Raw genomic sequence first — 21,262 nt, 5'->3', positions numbered from 1 at the left:
ACTCCCTAAGGGTGCAAATAAACGTTTGAAAGTTTAAGTCTTTAAATCTTTAAGTCGCCACCGATTTTTATAAAATTTGAAATTTAGACTTTAAAAATATTTCATTGAACACGTGTTTATTATAATACACCCCTAATGTTACAAATAAGCAGGCAAAGCCGCGTCCGCTAGTTATTACATAAATATACCATAGAGTACAGTCACTCTGAGCAAATTACCACAGACAGTGAAGAATTGATTATTTTACGAGCTATATATTCAATTACTTGTGCTAAATATATATTTTTTATTAATTATTATAAATATTTAAAGTTAATGAAAATACATTCAATATCATTGCTCATATTAAATTTCTGGTAACATCTATTGACGTTAATTGAAATATTCATTTCCAAAGCGACCTCTGTACATCATTTCGCGAACTTAGGGAAATATAATGCTACAAATTAAAAAATACCTATAGTGGTTTAAACTTTCCATATGCCATATACTTCTGAATTTAATAATATTATACGTCAAAAGTTCCAGTTTCGTTGTAGTAAGATTATAGCCTGCTATTGATCTTTAAGTTTTCCCTATGCCCAGGGCTAACCGGCGTACTAAAGGAAAGACTTTCAACATAAATTAGTGTTCGTTTTGTGTTCAACTGTGGTAGGAGTGCCCTCGTACACAAAATGGGGTGAGTGTTCTTAAAATTATAAATAGTTGAGACTACTAAGTATTTTTTCAGTTCATTATTTGTTGATATTTGAATGTGTTATTGTGAACATAAAATATTTTTTTATTTGTTTTATAAATAAACAAAATGATGGTATCTCTTGTAGTATATATGTTTGTAATATATAGTTCATGTTAAGGATGATGTTATTGCCTTCTATAGTTACTTTTGAAATGTTATAAACGTTGTTGCTTATTATTTTGTTTATGTCGTATATTAGGTATACATATCATATATATTATATGTATGTGGTGAATTTCTATGGCTAAACACTATAAGAACATTAAGAATTTGCTAAGAAAACAAATTTATACAGAATAGAAAAGAAGTGAATAAAAATATTTATCAAACTAAATTTTATAGTAACACGTGCATATAAACTCAGCTAAAATAGATATTAAAATAAATGATGGACAGACGGAAATAAAATACTTTAATAAATACATATATCTAGGTCAACTATAGTCTACAAAAGAATGATGCAAAAGGAAGTAAATAGAAGAATAACATGTAGTTGGAAACAATTTTGGTCATTGAGTGACCTGTTAAAGGAGAAGGATATGCCTATTAAATAAAAAAAGAGGAGTGCTTAACACATGTGTCTTGCTTAGTCAAAATAGAATGGAAAGAAGCATTATTGAAATGAAAAGAAAGGACAAAGTGAAGTTACAGAGTATAAAGAGCAAAACAAAATTTGGAAACATACAGCAGATACCTTAAGTGGAGATGGACAGGACTCATGCTAAGGGAAAGGATAGAGAAGTGGACACATCTTATAACATAATGGTACCAGCTTGATAACAGAAGGAGTAAAGATAGACTAACTACACGTTGGGAAGACGATTTTAAAAAGCTGGACCAGAATGGACATGTGTTGCAAAGAATAAAATAAAATGGATAGCTTTAGAGGAGGCCTTTGTCGAAGGACAAGCTGGAAAAGAGGAACCACTTTAGATTTAGAGTAACGTTAGTTAGAGTAGTGTTTAGTTTCAGTAATAAAGGGTTATTATTATTATATTATAAATATTTAAAATGTTTATTGTATGCTTTATAAATGTTTTCTTTTTACAGAAAAATTATGGCGCAAAGAAAATTTGCTCAAGGAGTGTATGTCCCCCCACATTCCGCACAGATTACCAATCGTAAAGTTACCGATCTTGTAAAAGATCAAACAAATATAATACGCAGACAGACAACTGCAAAGGTTTTATTAGATGTCATATCTTTGGAGAGTTAGTAGTATTTATATGAGGTTTTGTGATTGCATACATGAATATTTTTTATTTATTGTTGTAATGTATTGTTTACAGACATTCACAAGCACAAACCAGTAGTGCTTTTGGAAAGGCTAAGAAATGTTGATGCTGTTGAAAATATAATTACAGAACCCGATAACAGCTTGATTATTGAAGTAAACTCAACTCCAAGTGTACCTATAAAATCGCTTGTCCAAACACAAATAACTGGAAGAAATTCATTATTGAAAAGATCTGGACCTAAGAAAAATCTTAAACGAAGTATAAGAAACAGACATAAAGTAAAACAACGTCGCAATCCTATCCGAAAAGCTGCTTTTAAAGCATCTTTGCGATGGAAATATACTTCAACAGTTGACACCGAGTTTTCCGTCGACGATGATCAACCATTGACTTATTTTACAAGATCAGGCTATATAAATGGATCGAGGCAGAATGCGATTATATTGGGTTCAAAAAAGAACAACTCAGGTACCTAAGTGTTTTTTTTTAAAATAAATATTTAACTAATACTTCATTTAGATGTTTTTAATAATATATATGTATTCTCTTTAAGGACCCAAATCCACACCATCATATGTTGTCGAGCGTGTACCACATTTTAACAGTGGTAAGTTTTCCCGATAATAATTTAGAGAGGTAAAGGTTGTAAAATTACATATTTCATTTGTCTAATACTGGATTTATTTTATTCATAGGACTAGAGCCTTCAACGTCTGTTGGAACCGATCATGTATTTGAACCTTCTATGAATGATGGTAGGTTTATATATTTTATTGTACATGCATGCTGTTGTGTAATTGTGTATATATTATTTATGTTCTTACATCACATATGAACATAAAGCATATCTTGTTTTGTGTAAGTACGCATAGCGCCAAGATCGCGTGTGTAAGAGTTTATGTAGTCGTATACATCACATACACTACATATTATATCATTGTGGATTTTGACCTCCACTCCAATTAATTTCATGCCCCCGCTCTGGTATACAAAATGCGTCGTTGGGTTCCGCCATATATGGAATTCGGATTGATGACGTAATAGTCTCTTGGAAGTGAAGCTAAAAAATTGCTTTCTTTGTTTTTCAGACGACACATTACTTGATTCAAAATCCGATACTTGCATAGAGGATGGTAAGTATCTTGTTATATATGTTTACAAAATGTTAAAAACTACTAGTTGACATAAAATGAATACCTCTCTTGACAAATGGCTGTATATTAGTTAATTTTTTTAAACTAAACTTTAAACTTGTCGAAGCGTCGAAACTTAAAAAAAAAAAAAAAAAAAAGGTTTAGCCCCCCATTTGAATCGATTGCGCCGGGTCCCAGAGCCGTAGCTCTAACCGTTCCAAAGATAGCATTTCGATTAATTAAATGCCACTAGACGCGTCTCTTATCAGTCACCCTCATCAAGCTCGGGCCCAGCCTTATCGCTCGCTTCCCCGAATTGCTAACAACGAACCTACGTCACAGTGCAGTGTTGCTGTCTCTTTCTTGCATTACTTATCATCTAACGACACCACAGTGCCCGTCTCTTTGTCGCTATGTTGCCTAACAATTTGTTTATTAAAAACTTCTCATTTAATATGCAATTTCTATCATTTTAATTTAATAAAAATGTCTAACCTAACCTAACCTACCGAAATCCTGCAATTTCTCTCATTTTAATCAAACGCTTCTGTTCGTTTCTGGCGCTTTCGCCAGAAACCGCGATACAGGACTGTGTGCTAGAACCCGCGATATTAAATCGCTTTCTACAAATGATTTTCTTATTACAATCTTTGTGAATTTATTTAGTCTAAATACTTCCATTGTATTTTTTACTATATAATGTTTCAAATAATGGTGCGCCGATAACAATATTTTGTTTATTAAAACTTCTCATTTAATATATATATTTTTATGAAATCTAACAATAAGAAATCGAAATGAGAGTATAAAAATGTAAAGAAATGTTCAACCTAACCTAACCTAAGAATAAAAATCTTTTGTTTATTAAAAACTTCTCATTTAATATATATATTTTCGATTTATTTTTTAGTTGTTATTGTTGAATTTTAGACATGCTCAAACTTGTAACAGATTTGCTATTACTAACAAAGCCAGTTTCTTTATTAGTCATAAGTGATAAGCATACAGTTTGAATATTATCGTTATCACTTCCGGTATTTTAATAGATTTGTTCCGCTACATTGTGCAAGTTAGTATAAAACGACTGTGTATCTTTTTTGGATTCATCACTAAGTTGTTCAGTGTCTTCTTGTTAAGAACTATTGTGCGAGTGTTGTCTAGTAAGTGCTAAGCACATGTCGAACTATGATCATGTTACTAGTGTGTTATTTACTAAAGAACAGGAGATTGAAAGTAATTGCTGGACTGACAAGGAATTGGAAGAAATTTGCGAGATTGTGGAATCAGCAGAATGTGCTATGGAAGCTTTCAACGATAAATTCACCAGTATTGAGTCAAAGACTTTTGATTCACAATTTGATGAAGCTTTGTTCAACATAAGTGAAAGTGTGGAGAAGCAGTAAGTAATAATGATTATTAATGTTTTTTTATTTATTTCTTTTTTTTTCCTGTTTAAATTTCTGAGATGTTGAATTTAAAACTTATTTTTTCTTTGTTAACCAGCTTACAAGTTGGCAGAGGCTTGAAACGCGTAGCTCAAGATAACAATAAAAAAGTTGTGAAAATGAGACGTCCAAGCGAACCTTCAACTTCGAGGGATTCAGAACCATCAGTTCAACCATTAAACACTGACATGATCAACTGTGAGGTATGCAAAATACTTGTTAAAAGGAGATATTTAGCAAATCATTACCGAAGTAATATTCATAAAAATAATGCATTACGCATTCATCATAGTTTTCCTAATGTAACATTAATCGAAAAAGCATTTGGGAAACGTGTTTATACTTACAGAATAACTCCACTCTCCGTTAGTGATGAGCTTTTGGATTTTAATTTGTTTTTAAATTCCATCAAAGATACTCTTTTTACTTTAGTTAGTGAGAGTATAGTAGCTTTGAAAACCTTCAAAGTTAATTTTATACTCCAAGCTAATTTTATTCAACAATGTAGAGAATTGACAAATATTTTTGATTTTCAAACTCCGAATGTCATCATTAACGAATCTGTAAATCTAAATGAATTTCTCGATTCTTTAAATGAAATATTTGCAAACAAAATAACTGAATTTGAAAAGAAAGACAGCGGTTGGTCTATTCAGAAAATATTTAGTTTGGATATGAATGTGAATAAATTTAATCCACTTCGCGGATCTTCATACATTGATTTGCCTCACGACATACGAAACAAAAAGGCAGTAATAAATGTAAAAAATAGCGACGTATTTTATTAAAAAATAAAAATAAGATTAATTGGAACGATAATGGTACAATTTTTATAGACAACAAGAAAGTTTATAAAAGTAATATTGTTGACTTAATCAATGATGTTGTAAGACCACTCAAAAACAGTTCGCCACAAGGTTGGGTAGAATTTTCGAAAGTTTTGAAGGATTTAAAAGTACCATTGAGTTATATAGGAAATCCAAAACGAGCAACTTTCATAAATGTTATGTCAAAGACACCTGATTTTGGGAAAACGTCACAAGCTGAGACGGAATCTTCAAGCACCACAAATCAATTAACTCCTCAAACATATCCAAAATCGAACGAAGAAAAAGTAAAACGAAAAATTGCTTGGGAAAGATGGACCCCTTATTAGAAATCAAAAATATTTATTATGATGTTTCTAATCCTGCTGGTTATAGTAGTTTAAATAAATTATCCGAAGCAATGAAAAGTAAAATGACTAAAGAAGATACAAAAAAATGGTTGGAGTCTCAAGAAACTTATACCTTACATAAGCCTGTTCAACGACGATTTTCGAGAAATAAATATGTTTTATCTAATATTAGCGATCTTTGGCAAGCTGATTTAAGTGATATGAGAAATTACAGTGAATATAATGATGGAAATAAATATATTTTATGTGTTATCGATGTTTTTAGTAAATACGCATTTGCTAGACCTTTGCAAAAAAAGAACTCTGAATCTATAAAAAAATGTTTTTCAAGTATATTTTTAGAAGCTAACACTATTCCCAAACACTTACAATCTGATAAAGGTACTGAATTTATGTCAAAAGATGTACAGCAATTTTTAAAAACGCGAAATATTAATTACTATACGACGAACAATCCTGATATCAAAGCCAGTATTGTTGAGAGATTTCAGAGAACATTGAAAATGAAAATGTGGCGATATTTTACACATAAAAATACTTATCGATATGTTGACATTTTACAAGATTTGCTTTATTCATATAACCATAGCATTCATCGAAGTATTAAGATGCGTCCTTGTGATGTTAATCATAATAATATAATGACAGTTTGGCGTAATTTGTATGGTAACACAAATAGTCAGCATAAAACCATTTGTAAATTTCAAATTGGTGATCATGTTAGAATAACAAAATATAAACACATATTTCAAAAAGGATATGAAACAAATTGGAGTGATGAAATATTTATAATTACATCAGTCATAGAGAGATCGCCGTGGTTAGTGTATACTTTAAAAGATTTAAAAGATGAACCTATAATAGGAACATTCTATGAAAAAGAGTTACAAAAAGTAACATATGATCCCACTACAAAACACAAAATAGATAAAATTTACATGATTTAAAAGATGAACCTATAATAGGAACATTCTATGAAAAAGAGTTACAAAAAGTAACATATGATCCCACTACAAAACACAAAATAGATAAAATTATTCGTACTCGGTAGGTTAGGTTAGACATTTTATTAGATTAAAATGATAGAAATTGCATTAATATCGCGGGTTCTAGCACACAGTCCTGTATCGCGGTTTCTGGCGCTTTGATTAAAATGAGAGAAATTGCAGGATTTCGGTAGGTTAGGTTAGGTTAGACATTTTTATTAAATTAAAATGATAGAAATTGCATATTAAATGAGAAGTTTTTAATAAACAAATTGTTAGGCAACATAGCGACAAAGACAGTCACTGTGGTGTCGTTAGATGATAAGTAATGCAAGAAAGAGACAGCAACACTGCACTGTGACGTAGGTTCGTTGTTAGCAATTCGGGGAAGCGAGCGATAAGGCTGGGCCCGAGCTTGATGAGGGTGACTGATAAGAGACGCGTCTAGTGGCATTTAATTAATCGAAATGCTATCTTTGGAACGGTTAGAGCTACAGCTCTGGGACCCGGCGCAATCGATTCAAATGGGGGGGCTAAACCTTTTTTTTTTTTTTTTTTTTTAGTATCGACGCATCAACAAGTCGACGCGCGGGGTCTGGCACACTCCCGTGTTCTAGCGCATTTGTTGGTTCTGGCGCGTGCGCCAGAACCAACAAATCCCAACTACTTATATTTGTTGAAAATACGAGCGGAGTACCACTTAATTTATGAAAAACTAGGGAATTAAAATGTACCAAGTTGGCAATCCTCTTCGTTAATATGCTACAAGGAATCCCTCAATACTATTATAACTTTTATGTGTTTATACAAACATAATTATGTGTTAGATCAAAATCCTCATTTGGATGTTACGTTTATATGGGGAGAAAGGAGACACTAAAATATTTAAAAATTGCGTTACGTGGCACTTTAATGACCCTTCAATTATTTTTGGGCTTAAACACAATTGGTTAATATAATATTTTTATCAGCTGAATCTATTCCCAACTGGAGGGCACCTACCGCTACCAGCTCTGCACCATTCAAACAGACACCAGACCCATCGAATGGTACGTTTTACAAAGTATTTTAACAATCAACTAAGTATTCGTTTTTGTAATCTGGCATAAATGCTTATTAAACAAAAATGTGGCCGAATACCGTCTATTTATTATTACATGTGGAATAGTTAGCTTCAGATCAATCACATCTGTATTTTTTTAACCAAATTGGCAATTTAGATTTTTCATTTTTAAATTTTATAAAAAAAATCATATATGCCGATTCCAAACATTAAATGCACTCGAGTCTATTTAATTAGTAGGAGCCATTCAGTGGCGAAGCTAGGTAACCAATACTTAAGCACTTCACAATTTGTTTTTTAAACTATTTAATAATTTTTAATGGTTGAAGATGGGTTGTAGCTACCTGATTTGCTTATATTCCAAAAGTGGGGAAATTTTTACTAATTTAAATTATTGTTCTGATTAATTGGTCAAAACTTTGTAGTAGAATTCAAAATTTCTAACAAGACCTTATAAATTTAAGTTCTTTTTTTCATATTTATTTCAGACGAGACACAACCTGGACCCAGCGGTCTACGATCACGGTCGACATCGAGACGAGGTAATTTTACGAATACGAATCACGCTTTCAGACATTTACCGATGATAACATTTCCTGAATGAATAATTTGCAGTAAGCACTGTATATTTGCCTAATTAAAATAATAATAATTTATTTGTCATTATGTTTGAAGTAAAATAAAAGTACACTAACTTTTTCGGGGCTTTTCGATATTACTAACCTATTTTTGTCTCCGAAAGTATACTATACTTAAGGTTTTTATATTTACTCTCAAGGATGGGCGAAATCTGAACCCAATGACATATCTTCAATTACAGAGATACCAGTTGATGGTAATATTTTCTGTGTGATTTTAATAGCTCGAAAAAGTTATATTTGTGATCTTGATGATATTTTACTATTTTAAGCTTTATCACAGTGGACTTAATTATTCTAAACGTTAAATACAATTTTTTCCTTTACATTAAACAATTGATTAAAGTTTTTTGGACATCATATTTCCAATATCAAGGGTTTCCAATAGTAGTTTATCTCACAAAAGACAGGACCTAAATAAAGTTCAATTGGACTTTACCTTCGTATTGTAATGATATTGTAGCAGGTTTTCAAGTTTTACTGAAAATTACCTATTATTAGATTAAAATTATTGTTCCCAAATACATACATATATACAAGAATTGCTCGTTTAAAGCTATAAGATATGGCTAACCTAAAAGTTTAGATGACAGGCAGCCGCCAAACATACCTATAATATATAAATATTAAGTACGCTGAAAAGAGATCAATTCTTGATTACTAATCTATATATATATAAAAGGACATGTTCCCACTGACTGGGGTAAGATTCGCTCTTCTAAATATTTCATTGAACACGTGTTTTTAGAAGTCACCTCCTAGGGGTGCAAATAAGCAGGCGAAGCTGCGCGAGTCCTCTAGTATATAAGAATACAAAAGGACATGTATTGTATTAAGTTATTCACATAAATTTTCAGAGTCGGCACAGCCTGCACCCAGCGGTGTTCAGTCAGGCAGACAAATAGAGTGCACACCTGATGATGGTTGGTTGGTTATAATTAAATACCTATTATATTTTTTTTTCAGCTTCACTCTGTATCTCGCCCACAGCAGGATAGCCAGAGAAAAGCTAGTGTTAAGACACTGTGTTCCCCACACCTTCCACTGAGTTTTCTAGGCAATGCGATGCGATTTCTAGGCAATGTTGAGTGGCGGAACTCAACGCCGCGCTTTTCCTTGGTACCAGAGCGAAGAAATGAAAATATTCTAATCTCACTTAAAGTTTATATATATTAACACGTATGTATTTGTAAAATATCTCTAATAAGTAATGTGATTAGGACGTGTAAAAAAAGAAAAGGGCTCGTTTATTTATCATTCATCCGCGCAAGAAATATTTAAAAATGTTAAGAAATAAAATAATAATAGTAATGATATGGAAAAAAAAGGTACGGCCCAAATGCTGGTAGAGTTATCAGATTTTAAATAAATAAAAATAACTTATTATATATTTATTGAAGATTTAACCTTTTTGTTAGTTGGAGCTCTACCCGGGCCAAGCGGCATGCGTGTCAGCACCCAGGGGTCCACTAATGGTACATTATTTTCATAAAATTCTAAAATGAAATAATTTAAATTAGTATTATATTTTACTTTTTAAATATGTTTTATTTTAATAACTGTAAATTATTGTATGCCTTACAAATTAAATATATTTTTTGTAAGGTTAAGAGTAAAGTTAAGTAGTAAAGTAAAAAAGAATAGTTTTTTGCTATGCTTTTTTTGTGCCCAGGTGGGGTTCAACCGGGCCCTAGCAGAAATCATGGTCGTAAATACAAGATCAAAGACAAGTCTAAATGCGCATCACCCCCTGGTAATATAAATAATCAGTTGAAAATAACACTACCAATATTTTGCCCTTAGTAAGCGCGAGTATCTATTTATTTTTTTAATTTCTTCTTAGATACTGCCCAACCAGGACCCAGCGGTCTACAATCGCGCTCCCACGCACAAAGTGAAATAGGTAATATATAACTAAAAGGTAAACACTAGGTTCCCAGGTTCCCCCAGCCTGCAGTGTGAAGATAAAAAATAACTGAAAAGTTAGTGGCATAGAAAAGAAAACAAAATTCTTCGTCCCATTATTTACTTAGGTCGGTTTGTATCCTAAAAGTCTCATTCGCTTTTAGAGTCAAAAAGTTATTTTTAGTAGATTTTTCATTTTCATCTTATTTTCAGACTGGGCACAACCTGGCCCTAGTGACTTACAAGCACAACATATTACTACAACAATCGGTTCATTGTTCTCATATAATTACGTTATATTCGTACTTATTTTGTATTATTGTTTTATGCATATTGTTGTTTGGTCACCCTTCTCTTATATGTTATTTATAAATATTTATTGTTTAGATACTAGTCATCGGCTAATAAAATTATATTGTGATTTTATTAATTTCTATTCAGTTGTTCTTTATATTGAAAACTTGTTTCAGACTTTAATCAAGGTGGCCGTAGGGCTCAATCTCCCGTCAATTCCAATTCATCGCATGATGGTAATATATTTTTGCTTATGTCCACAAGCATTTATATATTATTTATAGTTTGTTTAATTCTAATTATGTGATCGAAAACCAATGTATTTTCTACAAATAGTATAATAAAAAAAACTTCTACTTTGCAAAATTATTATTCAATGAAAAATCAAGTAGCAAGTAAATTTCGTAAATGCTCCCACTGGCGCCAAACGTAAACACCTATGGATGATTTGAAATTTATTCCAGACTTCTCACATCGGGCCGCATCTCCGACCAACACTGAGGAGTCTTTAGCTAGTAATACATTTTTTTTTATATTATAAATGTTTCTTTCATTTTTTTTTGTTATTGTGTTTTTTATGCATCGTAGTGAAATAGCTATTTTGATTGTCATTATTTTTTTAATTGCTTTCTTTCATAGCTTACGGAATAAAAGGTGTCATAAGATTTTATTTTGGAATTTCCAATTCTATGGCAGTCGAACTAAGATTGAATTATCTTAATATATATTTTATGTCTCGTCTATGCCTTATCTTGATATCCTTACTAAATAATCTGGCCATTGCCTCTGTCAGTTCTTCTCCATCTTAATTTATCTTGTTGAGTGTGAATTGATTGAAGAAAAAATATTTCTTCTAAACAACTTATACTGACAGTCGACATATACAGTTAATAAAAAAGTTTGATTGTATTTGGAGCGAATTACACTCGCATTAAAAGTTGTTTCAAGTATTTCTTCAATTCTTTTGTTACTCCGTTTCAGTAGATCCTCCGATCTTGAATCTGTTGTAGTTGTTCTTTGTAATATCTCTATAATCGTCGTGAACACTAATTGTTCCGGCCGACTAAGTAACGCTTGTCAGACTTGACAAGCAGCAGCCATTGCGCTTTGAGACTCGGACCAAACAGCGTCAACGTTAGTTCTATTAAAATAATCATTATTAATTGTTGAAGAATCTTTCACCAAATCATAATTAAATGAGTCTTGGGTCTCAATATACCTTCATACATCATCACTAATCATCTATAAGAATTACCCAGTATATGTTTTTTTGCAATCAGAATTAAATTTACATTAAATTTTGAACAAAACTGCCTATTTTACAGCACTCTCGAAGTTTGATTTTGAGCTTTTTTAAAATCTTGCAGTCGACTACTTGTATGTTCCGTATTAGTTTGCTTAGATTACCTTTCAATATAACACTCATGCTTTATTTCCAATGTTTTTACAATCTGAAATAAAAAAATCTATGTTAATAGCTTACAATCAAATTATTATTGAACAGGTGGGATGTCCAGAGCAGAAGACCCTGAGTCTAGAAACAAGATGATACGAGTGTGGCTGGAAAATGGAATATTTAAAGTTCCGAAAGTGCCGAAAGCTAGGACCTCGCAAAATTCTCCACATCCTAGCGCGGAGGAGGAGCGTCCTCGCAGACATCAGCAGTCCGGCGGTCGCCGTTTCAATACTCTTGGCCTGCGGGTGAACTCGGAGCGTTCTAGCAGCCCCATGTCTTATAATACGACGCTCGATAATACCGAACTCGAGCAAGTCATCGAGTCCGACGCCACCGAAATCACTGTACCCACACGAAGGGATAGAATGCAAGTGTTGCCATCGAGACGCCAGAGGGTGAGATTCGAGCGCGCCAAACTGGCTGATGCGCCCACCTTCCGTCCCACCGAGGACGAATTTAAGGTCATATTTTTTGTAATATTGTAAACATATTATTTACGAAAATAATGTTATTTTTTTTAAGTAATTCATGACATTTTATGGATAATAATATACAACAAGTCTCATAACGTTATATTTCCTTAATTCTTTTAAGTCTAGTAACATGCTTTTAAATAAAAAAATTTTATAAACTTTTTCTCATCAGGATCCCGTAACTTACTTTGAGAAAATAATGCCATGTCCGGCTAAATATGGACTGTGTAAGGTAGTCGCACCGCCTGGGTTCAAACCGCAGTGCAACTTAAACGATGCGATGCGGTTCACAGTATTCAATCAATATATAACAAGAGTGTTCCGGCGATGGAGCTCTTTGACGCGGGAGATGTGTACCATGAGGTCCCATCTTGCTACACTGAAGATAGCTTGTACACAACCGCCCTTGGTGAGTATTGACCTATCATTGTAATCATGACAGTCTGTGGACCCTCCCCCACTTTTAATATTGTTCTGCTAGGTGCTAGGTTAGGCAGAGAGAATCTAGTGTTAAGACACTCCGTTCCCCACTTTCCGCCGAATTCTAGAGATGTTGAGTGGCAGAACTCAACGCCGCCTTTACCTTGACATCAATACGAAGAAATGGAAATATTCATTTTAAATAAATATTTCAATTCCTCGAGTTTGGATCGAACCCACAACCAGTCACACTTTGTGCCCTTGCGCCACGACTGGCCTTGTATCATGTAACTTACTTGTATGGTGAAGTCCATTGTTCATTTATATTTCTCTTTATTTGCTGTGTACTAAAAACCTATTGTAAATAGTATGCGAACCCTTATTTTTTTAAATATATTAATTTTGTTGTGTATGTATATCGTGTTTTATTAAATATCTTATTATTATATCTTGTTTAAACAATTGGAACCGTTACAGCCTCAAAGAATAAATAAAAACTAAATATCAACAATATTACATTTTCGAATTATAAAATGGGTTACTTGTTTTATTTTCATTGCTAATGTCTAATCTGCTAACATAGGTTTGGCCTCAAGATTAAGAATGTTCATAATACTTTGTAGACTTTTTAAGTTGTGCATATGCATTACCTTTAAAAAAACTTTTATTTTATTTTTAGCTGGGAGGCATGGAAGTTAACTTGCCAAAACTATACGAATCCGTAAATAATAACGGCGGCTTAAAAAATATGAACAAGAAAGCTTGGGCCAAAGTGGCTGAGGAGCTTAACTGTGGTAAATTGTCGCATCCAGATAGGAGACTGGACCAGTTGTATATGAAGTATGTGGTGCCGTACAACTCTCTTAGCAAAAGTAAGTTAGTAGTTTAAATATTTAACTATTATGTTGTCTAACGATATTTATTATATTTCTTATGTTATTATTATTGTACTTAGCGAATTTATTTTTATATGGTATTATAAATGCGAATTCTAATTTAGAAAGAATGTTTTAAAATTGCAAATACTAAATACAAATTAAATGCAATAACACATTGATACATTATTATTATTAATTAGGAGAGAGAAAAGAGATGATAAAAAAGGTCGAGGAGCTGTGGCAAAAAAGGCATAGAAGGATGCTCGATAGGGCATCGAACCCACTACACACTCAAAAACACATGTTGGGAGAATCTGATTCATCTGATGACGACGGTGACCTGGAAGATGAAAAGAGATTCCCACACTTGGTGAAACAATTAAAGGAAGCAGAGGAATGTATCATTAAGGGCCGTCCTATGGATCTCCTTACCTTCAAAAGGGTATTTATATTTGACTTTATCTATATATATATAAAAGGACTTGTCCTCACTGACTGAGGTAAGACGCACGCACAACCGTAACCGCTGATGGTAGAAACGTGAAATTTAGACAGATGTTTATTTTCGTAATCTTGACATCCACTAAGAAGGGATTTTGAAAAATTTTAACCCTAAAGGGGTGAAATAGGGTTTGAAAGTTTGTATGGAAAAAAAATTAAATCGACACCGATTTTTATAAAATTTTAAATTGAGACTCTTAAAAATATTTCATTGAACACGTATTTCATGGTTTATTAGAATTCACCCTTAAATAAGCAAGCGAAGCTGCGCGCGTCCGCTAGTATTATATATTCTAATATTTCTATGCTGCCACCAAAACATCTTTTAAAAAACCAATCCGTCCGCTTTTCGAGACGAATGGTGGAGATCTCGTCGCCGTCGTCTCGTTCCGTAGCGTTTATAGGCATGCCTCAATTTAATAATAAATGTATTTTTAAACAGATCGCAAATAACGTTCAAAAGAGATACTTGCCCACCCGTGTTGCAATAGATGAATTAGAGAACTCATACTGGTCGTCTGCTCTTATGGCGGAACATCACGTGTGCGTTCACAGCGCTTCTATAGAAACAAGCAGCGAGGGATACGGCTTCACTAACAACCCGAATGAACCATACGGCCAACATCCCTGGAATTTAAAGGTGATGAGGTTTTTTGTTTTTTTTTGTCTCAGTATATGAACCTGTGTCTCTTGAAATGAAAATATAGGTTATCAAGGTACGTTAGGCTGACATTATTGTATTTTTTTTGTGGTCTACAGGATATTAGAAAATATATTATAAATTATACAATTAATTATATTTACAGTAATTAAATTATGAAACATTGAAAATTTTCTTTATTATTATATGGAAACAATAAAAAAATACTTTGATAAACATTTTTCTGGTAGTGTGTTAGTCTGGTTACTGTTTATAAATATTGCAAAGTACTCCCATTTTAAAAAACAAGAAAAAATTGTATGAAAATTGATCATGTGTTGAAAAAGCAAATTGTAGCAATATTATAAAAAAATAATTCACTAGTTGTTCGTCATCTAATTCTTTTGCTTCTGATGGTTAATTTCTGAGTAAATATATTTTTGAAACCTCCTGAAACTTGGCTATCTTTTTATGCTAAACATGACAGATACATGGTTCATATATTTCAACTTTTTCTATATATTTAGCTATACATGTTATTCTTTTAATGTGCTACTTCAACTAATGTTACACAATATTTTTATAACCAATCAGATGTTAAACCAAAACAATGGAAATATCCTCCGTTTACTCGGCTCTGTGGTCGGCCTGACCATCCCCACGTTACACCTGGGGATGCTCTACTCCACCAGCTGTTGGCACCGCGACCCCCACGGCTTACCATGGATGGAGTACATGCACGAGGGGCCTCCAAAAATATGGTGATTTATAATACTTTTACACCTATAAAATATTAAGTTGTACGTCATGATGTACGTCATCTTGTTATAGGTTAAAGTTCTAATTTGCAACCTATCATTATGTAATTTATGTATGTATATATTTTTAACTTTCTCTTCTTTTCTTTCTTTGTGTGTTTTATACAACGTGACGTGGCATTGAGGAAGTGATTAGTGTTCACTGCTAGCTCACTCGAAACGCCATAGAAGTTAATGTTTATATTTCTAATAAATTTGGTAATCTGCGAATGTGCAAATATATGCGCTTTTGCTGCGAAAACAACATATATTATTGATATGATAATAAGTTTAGACTATTTAAAATTTTATTTTTATTTTTCCAGGTATGGAATACCAGACGAAGAAAGCGAGAGATTCCGTAAGGCGGTGGAAATATTATGTCCTACGTCGTGCCAAAATAAATCGATTTGGCTTCCATCTGATATCACAATGATACCACCGAACTTTTTACTAGAACATTCCGTGTCCATGTCAAAGGTGTTGCAAAAACCGGGGGAATTTGTCATTGTATTTCCCAAAGCGTACTCCTGTTCCATAGCCACTGGCTTTACTGTCTCTGAGAGTGTCTATTTTGCTTATAACCACTGGATAAATAACATCGGTCAAGTTTTTCAAGTAAGTGTGAATATAAAAACATACTTTGACTTCTCGTACATAAAATAAATGGTTAAATAATACTGCTCTATATGTATGAACTAGGAGCTACGGGACAGCTGCGAGCCGTCCATGTTTTCTCTCGAGCATCTGTTGATCTCAGCCGCGACGGACCCGCGCGCGACTTTCGACGTGCTGCAACTAGTGCACGCCAGCATGTCCAACATAGTGGGCACCGAGCTGGCTCACCGGGCAGCCCTCGTCAAGCATGGCCTCAAGGTGAATACGCTATTATAACTACATGTATATGTATACACAATACTGTAAGTTACGTGATAGAAGGCCTTTATTATGTTATAATAACACTAATAGTAGCCGACCATCGTTATCATCATATTCAACGTCATCATCTTCACCCATGGCTCGCAGTTAAGCTTTCGCTATTATATATAATCAGGTGAAATTAATTACTTCAAAAAATCTAGTAAACCATAGTCGTATATGATATTTTTGTATTACTTGTTATATAATAAATATATACGTATAAAATAAATTGTTTGGTTAATTGTATATAATGTGCTTACAGCCTCGTTTCGAAAAAAGGCACAACCCAACAGGCATTGTGTGGAACATTTCGGAGGAAGACGAGTGCGAAATATGTCGCGCTAATTTATATTTGTCCAGGGTAAGTGTTCATGGTATATGATATGGAATACACTTCGTTCTTTACACACGGTCCAATTTTCGTTTTTTTTAGAGCTTCCAGTGTACCTCACGCATAGCAAGAGAAGTAAGAAGGATACTGGGAAACCTAGTTTTCATATATTCCGTTCCCATTACGAATGCCCGAAGTATTGTGCGCGAAGTGGGACTGAACGTTTTTCATTCGTTACCAGAATTAGGAATGAAAATTTCGTTCCTCCCAGTGGAAATCGAACTCACAGATGTCGCGTATACAGTGGCATGCCTGTGTAAATTCACGGCACGACAGCATTGAATCGACGATTCGAGGCGGAACTCGGCACCGAGCTTTTGTCCTCCTTACTAGAACAAAGAAATAAAAATCATTAATTTCTCCAAGGGGAATCGAACGCTCAATCGTCCTGCTTATAGTAAAACTCGACGTACTCGTATACCTAATCTTTTGTCATATATTACAGGTAAACGGAGTTTTCCACAGAGATGGCGCTCTCTGTGTCGGCCACGCCCTGCAGGTGCTGGACGAACGCATACCGAACATAAGGCGACGGAGCCAGTGTCACTACGAACTGGTCATTTACATGACAGAAACAGAACTAAAACAGATTGTTGAGAGGATCTCCAAAAGACTCGTGGACGTGACGCGTGTTGTCTAAACTTTATAATTGTTTTTTTTAAAAAGATTGTATTTTTTTTCACGTAACGTCACGTCTACGAAATCACTATACTCTATTCACGAAGGCATGAGATAAAAAATAAACATATCAAAAAAGGTTTTTTACATGTCACTGTTGATAGAGTTGTTGTCAAGTGTCGTCCAAGTTATCGTCCATTTGTGTAGTCCAAAAGATGGCGATTCGTTATTTTTCAGCACCAGACTAAATTTTCTAAAGCTACTTTTATTATTCTGTGATTAATTAGGATTAAGCAATAAGCATTAATTAATAAAATTAGGATTCAAATTTGTGAATATCGATAAAATAATTTATATAATTATTTTTTAAAATTTTGTAAAATTACACATTGTATAGTAAATAAAAAGAAGTATGTATTTAAGTTAAAAGAAATGAATGCAATAATAGAAAGTAAAGATTGTTTTCATATTTAAATTTATTATTTTACTCATTTTCAATAATATTTTTTTATGTATTTGACATGTAAAAACACCCGAAAGCCAACATCTTCTCAAATTTGAGACATATATTAATAGTATATAAATAAATTACATACTATAATTATGACTACTGTAATTAAAACAAGCAAATATCTTATATTAAAATATTTCATCCATCAGTATATATCTGCCATTTTCAGTTATTTTTCATTGAATTTTCGTGGTTCCGTTGTTACTTTTATTGTGTTTAGTAATAAAAAATATAACAGCAGAATCTTGGAAAAGGTGCATTTACCATGTAATATAAACAGCAAAAGATGCAAAAAATTATTAATAAACATTAAGTTTTGTTATCCTCATAGTTAGTATGTTTCACTAAAACTAGTGTATTTTAATTTTTGTATTTTTTGCTATTTTTGTTATATACAATGATCTTTTATATATAACATTACAATATTTGAGATTAAGCAATAATACTGCAAATTTTACATTTAAAAATAATAAACGAAATGTTTTCCCTTCGCTAAATAAATTAAAATATTGCATAAAAGTTTGAGAAATAGGATTCCTTTGTTTATATTTTGTCTCATGCCATAATGAATAGAGTATAGACGGATTTAAATTTCAAATCCTTTTTTATATTTTTAATAAGGCCTGGCATTGTCTTTATCATAAATATTTCTAGTACAACCTAAGAGGCAACAGAGGCATAATTTTGGACCTAATGTTCATTGAAAATGGTGGTTAAATGAAAATATTCTAGGAATGGTCACAGAGTCCAAACAAAGTTGCGGGCAACTTTAATTAACATTATATAACCCTATAATTTTAATTAAAGGTAATTAATATAACCCTAATAAAATATTACACATTCCACTCTATGATAGTGGTGTATTTGACAGGGTATTTTATAGGAAATATATTTAAAATGCTCAAAATCTATTATAAAACGCAGACAAATATTTTTTTTAATATATATAAGTATATATATCATAAAACTTTATTTATGCAAAGTTATACATTTAAAATGGTATGTAACTTCTCCACAATTTAAATTTAAAGGATATAATATTCTATTAGGTCAGCATATCATATACATATTTAAAAACTTTCAAAGTATTAAAATAAAAGTTGTGATAGCATATCTTTAGGTATGCGTGAAAAAATACGCTTAAGATACGTTTAAGGTCTAAGGACTAAAGGATTTGACTCATCTTCTTACTTTCACTTATTTTTTTCTTCAAATCATTGCTGTCAAGTATAAAAGAATATAAAATATCGCGAAAAAATATTTAATATGAAGAAAGATGAAATTGCCTACATTGCCTTGGAGCATTATACAGGGTGTCCGAGAAATCAACAATAAGCCTATAAGGGGTAATAGACCAAGTCGTAACAGTTATAAGAAAAATGTGAAAAAAAAATCTTATATTTTTCATATTATACCTACTAATTTCAAAAAACATTCGGAAAAACATCATATTGACATCCTGTGATGACCTTTCAAGCCCTAAAGACTACAAATATTACTGTTTCTTCATTTTTTTATTTCTGTAATGTAATCATTACTAGCCCTTCTGTAAATTACAGTTCACAACACTATTACGTCAGCGTCAAGATCTATCTCGCTCACTCTAGATAAAATATCGTCAACACATTCCTCAAATGGACCTAAGATTTTTGAAACATTTGTCAATTTTGAAAATTTTTGGAAGTATTTACAATAATTATTACTCGCGTACAATAATTTTTGCTTTAAAATTTAAGCTTTCTGATTTTTGAAACGATTGTAAATTTACAATATTTTTAAGCGTAGTTATAAAATAAATAAGTCTTTAAAATAAATGTAATACTTATGTTTTTGTAACATGTAAGTTATTTTATACCAAGGCCTAGTCAACTCATAATAATCCGGTCGTTACGTCGGAAAAGACGACTTTCTAACTCGCTATCCGATAAGAAGTTAGATATAGAAAATATTAAGATCAATTGCATTCAGTTTCAGGTGGGTCGAAACTGACAAAGTTAATTTGAAATTTAAGTTTATATATATTAAGTCGCCAAGTTGAAGTTAAACTCTTATGACCCTACACAAAATTCAATCGATTTTTTATTTTCAAATGTATAGTTATAATGACCGGGCTGTTAAGGAATTAGATTAGATCGACTTCGATGAGCAACGCGGAGCACACACACAGCTAAGTAACTTTATACGCGTATGACCACATGGCTCTATGGGCTATGGCTACTCTGTACTCTTCTCTGCGTTGCTCTACGATTTACTTAGATTAGGTATAGCTTTTTTCTCAATAAAAGTATGCGTAATAAAAATTGTTTCATTTATAAATCCAATATCTACATACATATGTACCTACTGATATATTTTCAGCAGTCTTATATTTTACATTACATTTTCACACTTCAATCTAATCCCTATAATAAATAACCTTTTTATTAAGTATTTCTATATCCCGCCTCTTATGTCAACAACTATTATAGTGATCCGTTGGCAGCTTCGTCCGCTTGAATTACTCAATTGTTTACGATTCGATTTTAATAAAATAAAGGAAAAATACAACGGTGAAAACATGTGCATTCAAACTTAACGTCCACATACGCACTGACAAACAGAACAAAAAAAAATTGAAATCGTTTTGAATTCTATAACATTGATACATTTCAACTATAATATGTTTTCTTAAATACCTTTCATGTACAGACAGCGATCATTTCGGCGATTGATACAGGAAGGGAAACTTTATAGAGTTGAACCCCTTTTATAAACATAAGTAGTATGAACGAAGTAATATGAAATATAGCGTACCTGAGGTTTGTAATAATGAGGGCAGAAGTGCAGAAAGTCAATATATAATAAGATCGGCGGAGTGTTGTTTTAATACTAGGTTCCCAAGTTTTCTCTGTCTAATATAATAGTGAAATTAAAACAAATACTTGTGTCAGGCTAAGAATATAATTATAAATAAAAGGTTTTATTCCGATATAACAGAATATACAATTAACTAATATATATTTTGGATTAAATATATGATCGTTATGCTCTAAAACAGT

At 32.4% G+C, this 21,262-nt stretch overlaps 2 protein-coding genes across 10 annotated transcripts; both read left to right on the top strand.

The window, feature by feature from the left end:
- The first annotated feature begins 505 nt into the window (after positions 1–505).
- On the top strand, positions 506–20,524 carry LOC146526844 (jumonji, AT rich interactive domain protein 2-like). 9 transcript variants are annotated; one of them, XM_085205740.1, is made up of 24 exons: positions 506–679; positions 1,790–1,950; positions 2,029–2,445; positions 2,531–2,584; positions 2,673–2,732; positions 3,066–3,110; positions 7,690–7,767; positions 8,270–8,323; positions 9,277–9,342; positions 9,838–9,894; positions 10,092–10,172; positions 10,263–10,322; positions 10,795–10,854; positions 11,083–11,133; positions 12,123–12,535; positions 12,720–12,956; positions 13,647–13,839; positions 14,046–14,287; positions 14,789–14,986; positions 15,581–15,747; positions 16,110–16,401; positions 16,486–16,659; positions 16,967–17,065; positions 17,541–20,524. In XM_085205740.1, the coding sequence occupies exons 1-24, from the start codon at positions 675–677 to the stop codon at positions 17,733–17,735; spliced, it is 3,459 nt and encodes a 1,152-aa protein (XP_085061866.1). In that variant the 5' UTR covers positions 506–674; the 3' UTR covers positions 17,736–20,524. The 9 variants fall into 9 exon arrangements, with proteins under 9 accessions (XP_085061866.1, XP_085061867.1, XP_085061868.1 ...); XM_085205741.1 differs by lacking the exon at positions 10,795–10,854; XM_085205742.1 differs by lacking the exon at positions 10,092–10,172 and having other exon boundaries at positions 507–679.
- On the top strand, positions 4,068–7,445 carry LOC146526845 (uncharacterized). Its single transcript, XM_085206006.1, has 3 exons — positions 4,068–4,509; positions 4,614–5,197; positions 7,282–7,445. The coding sequence occupies exons 1-3, from the start codon at positions 4,286–4,288 to the stop codon at positions 7,443–7,445; spliced, it is 972 nt and encodes a 323-aa protein (XP_085062132.1). The 5' UTR covers positions 4,068–4,285.
- Positions 20,525–21,262: the final 738 nt, after the last annotated feature.

The sequence above is a fragment of the Heliconius melpomene genome, chromosome 21 (assembly GCF_056956725.1).
Source record: "Heliconius melpomene rosina isolate 202511_hmr_F chromosome 21, ASM5695672v1, whole genome shotgun sequence".
Lineage (NCBI taxonomy): Eukaryota > Metazoa > Arthropoda > Insecta > Lepidoptera > Nymphalidae > Heliconius > Heliconius melpomene.
The sequence above is the reverse complement of the archived record's forward strand: the minus strand, read 5'-3'. Positions and strand labels throughout refer to the sequence as shown.

Excerpts from the sequence above, each read along its gene's own strand:
- LOC146526844 (XM_085205740.1), top strand. Across the intron at positions 2,446-2,530 it reads TTCAAAAAAGAACAACTCAG|GACCCAAATCCACACCATCA; the intron begins GTACCTAAGTGT and ends ATTCTCTTTAAG. Across the intron at positions 13,840-14,045 it reads GTACAACTCTCTTAGCAAAA|GAGAGAGAAAAGAGATGATA; the intron begins GTAAGTTAGTAG and ends ATTATTAATTAG.
- LOC146526845 (XM_085206006.1), top strand. The coding sequence starts at position 4,286 with ATGTCGAACTATGATCATGTTACTAGTGTGTTATTTACTAAAGAACAG. Across the intron at positions 4,510-4,613 it reads AGTGAAAGTGTGGAGAAGCA|CTTACAAGTTGGCAGAGGCT; the intron begins GTAAGTAATAAT and ends TTTGTTAACCAG. Across the intron at positions 5,198-7,281 it reads ATTTGAAAAGAAAGACAGCG|TATCGACGCATCAACAAGTC; the intron begins GTTGGTCTATTC and ends TTTTTTTTTTAG.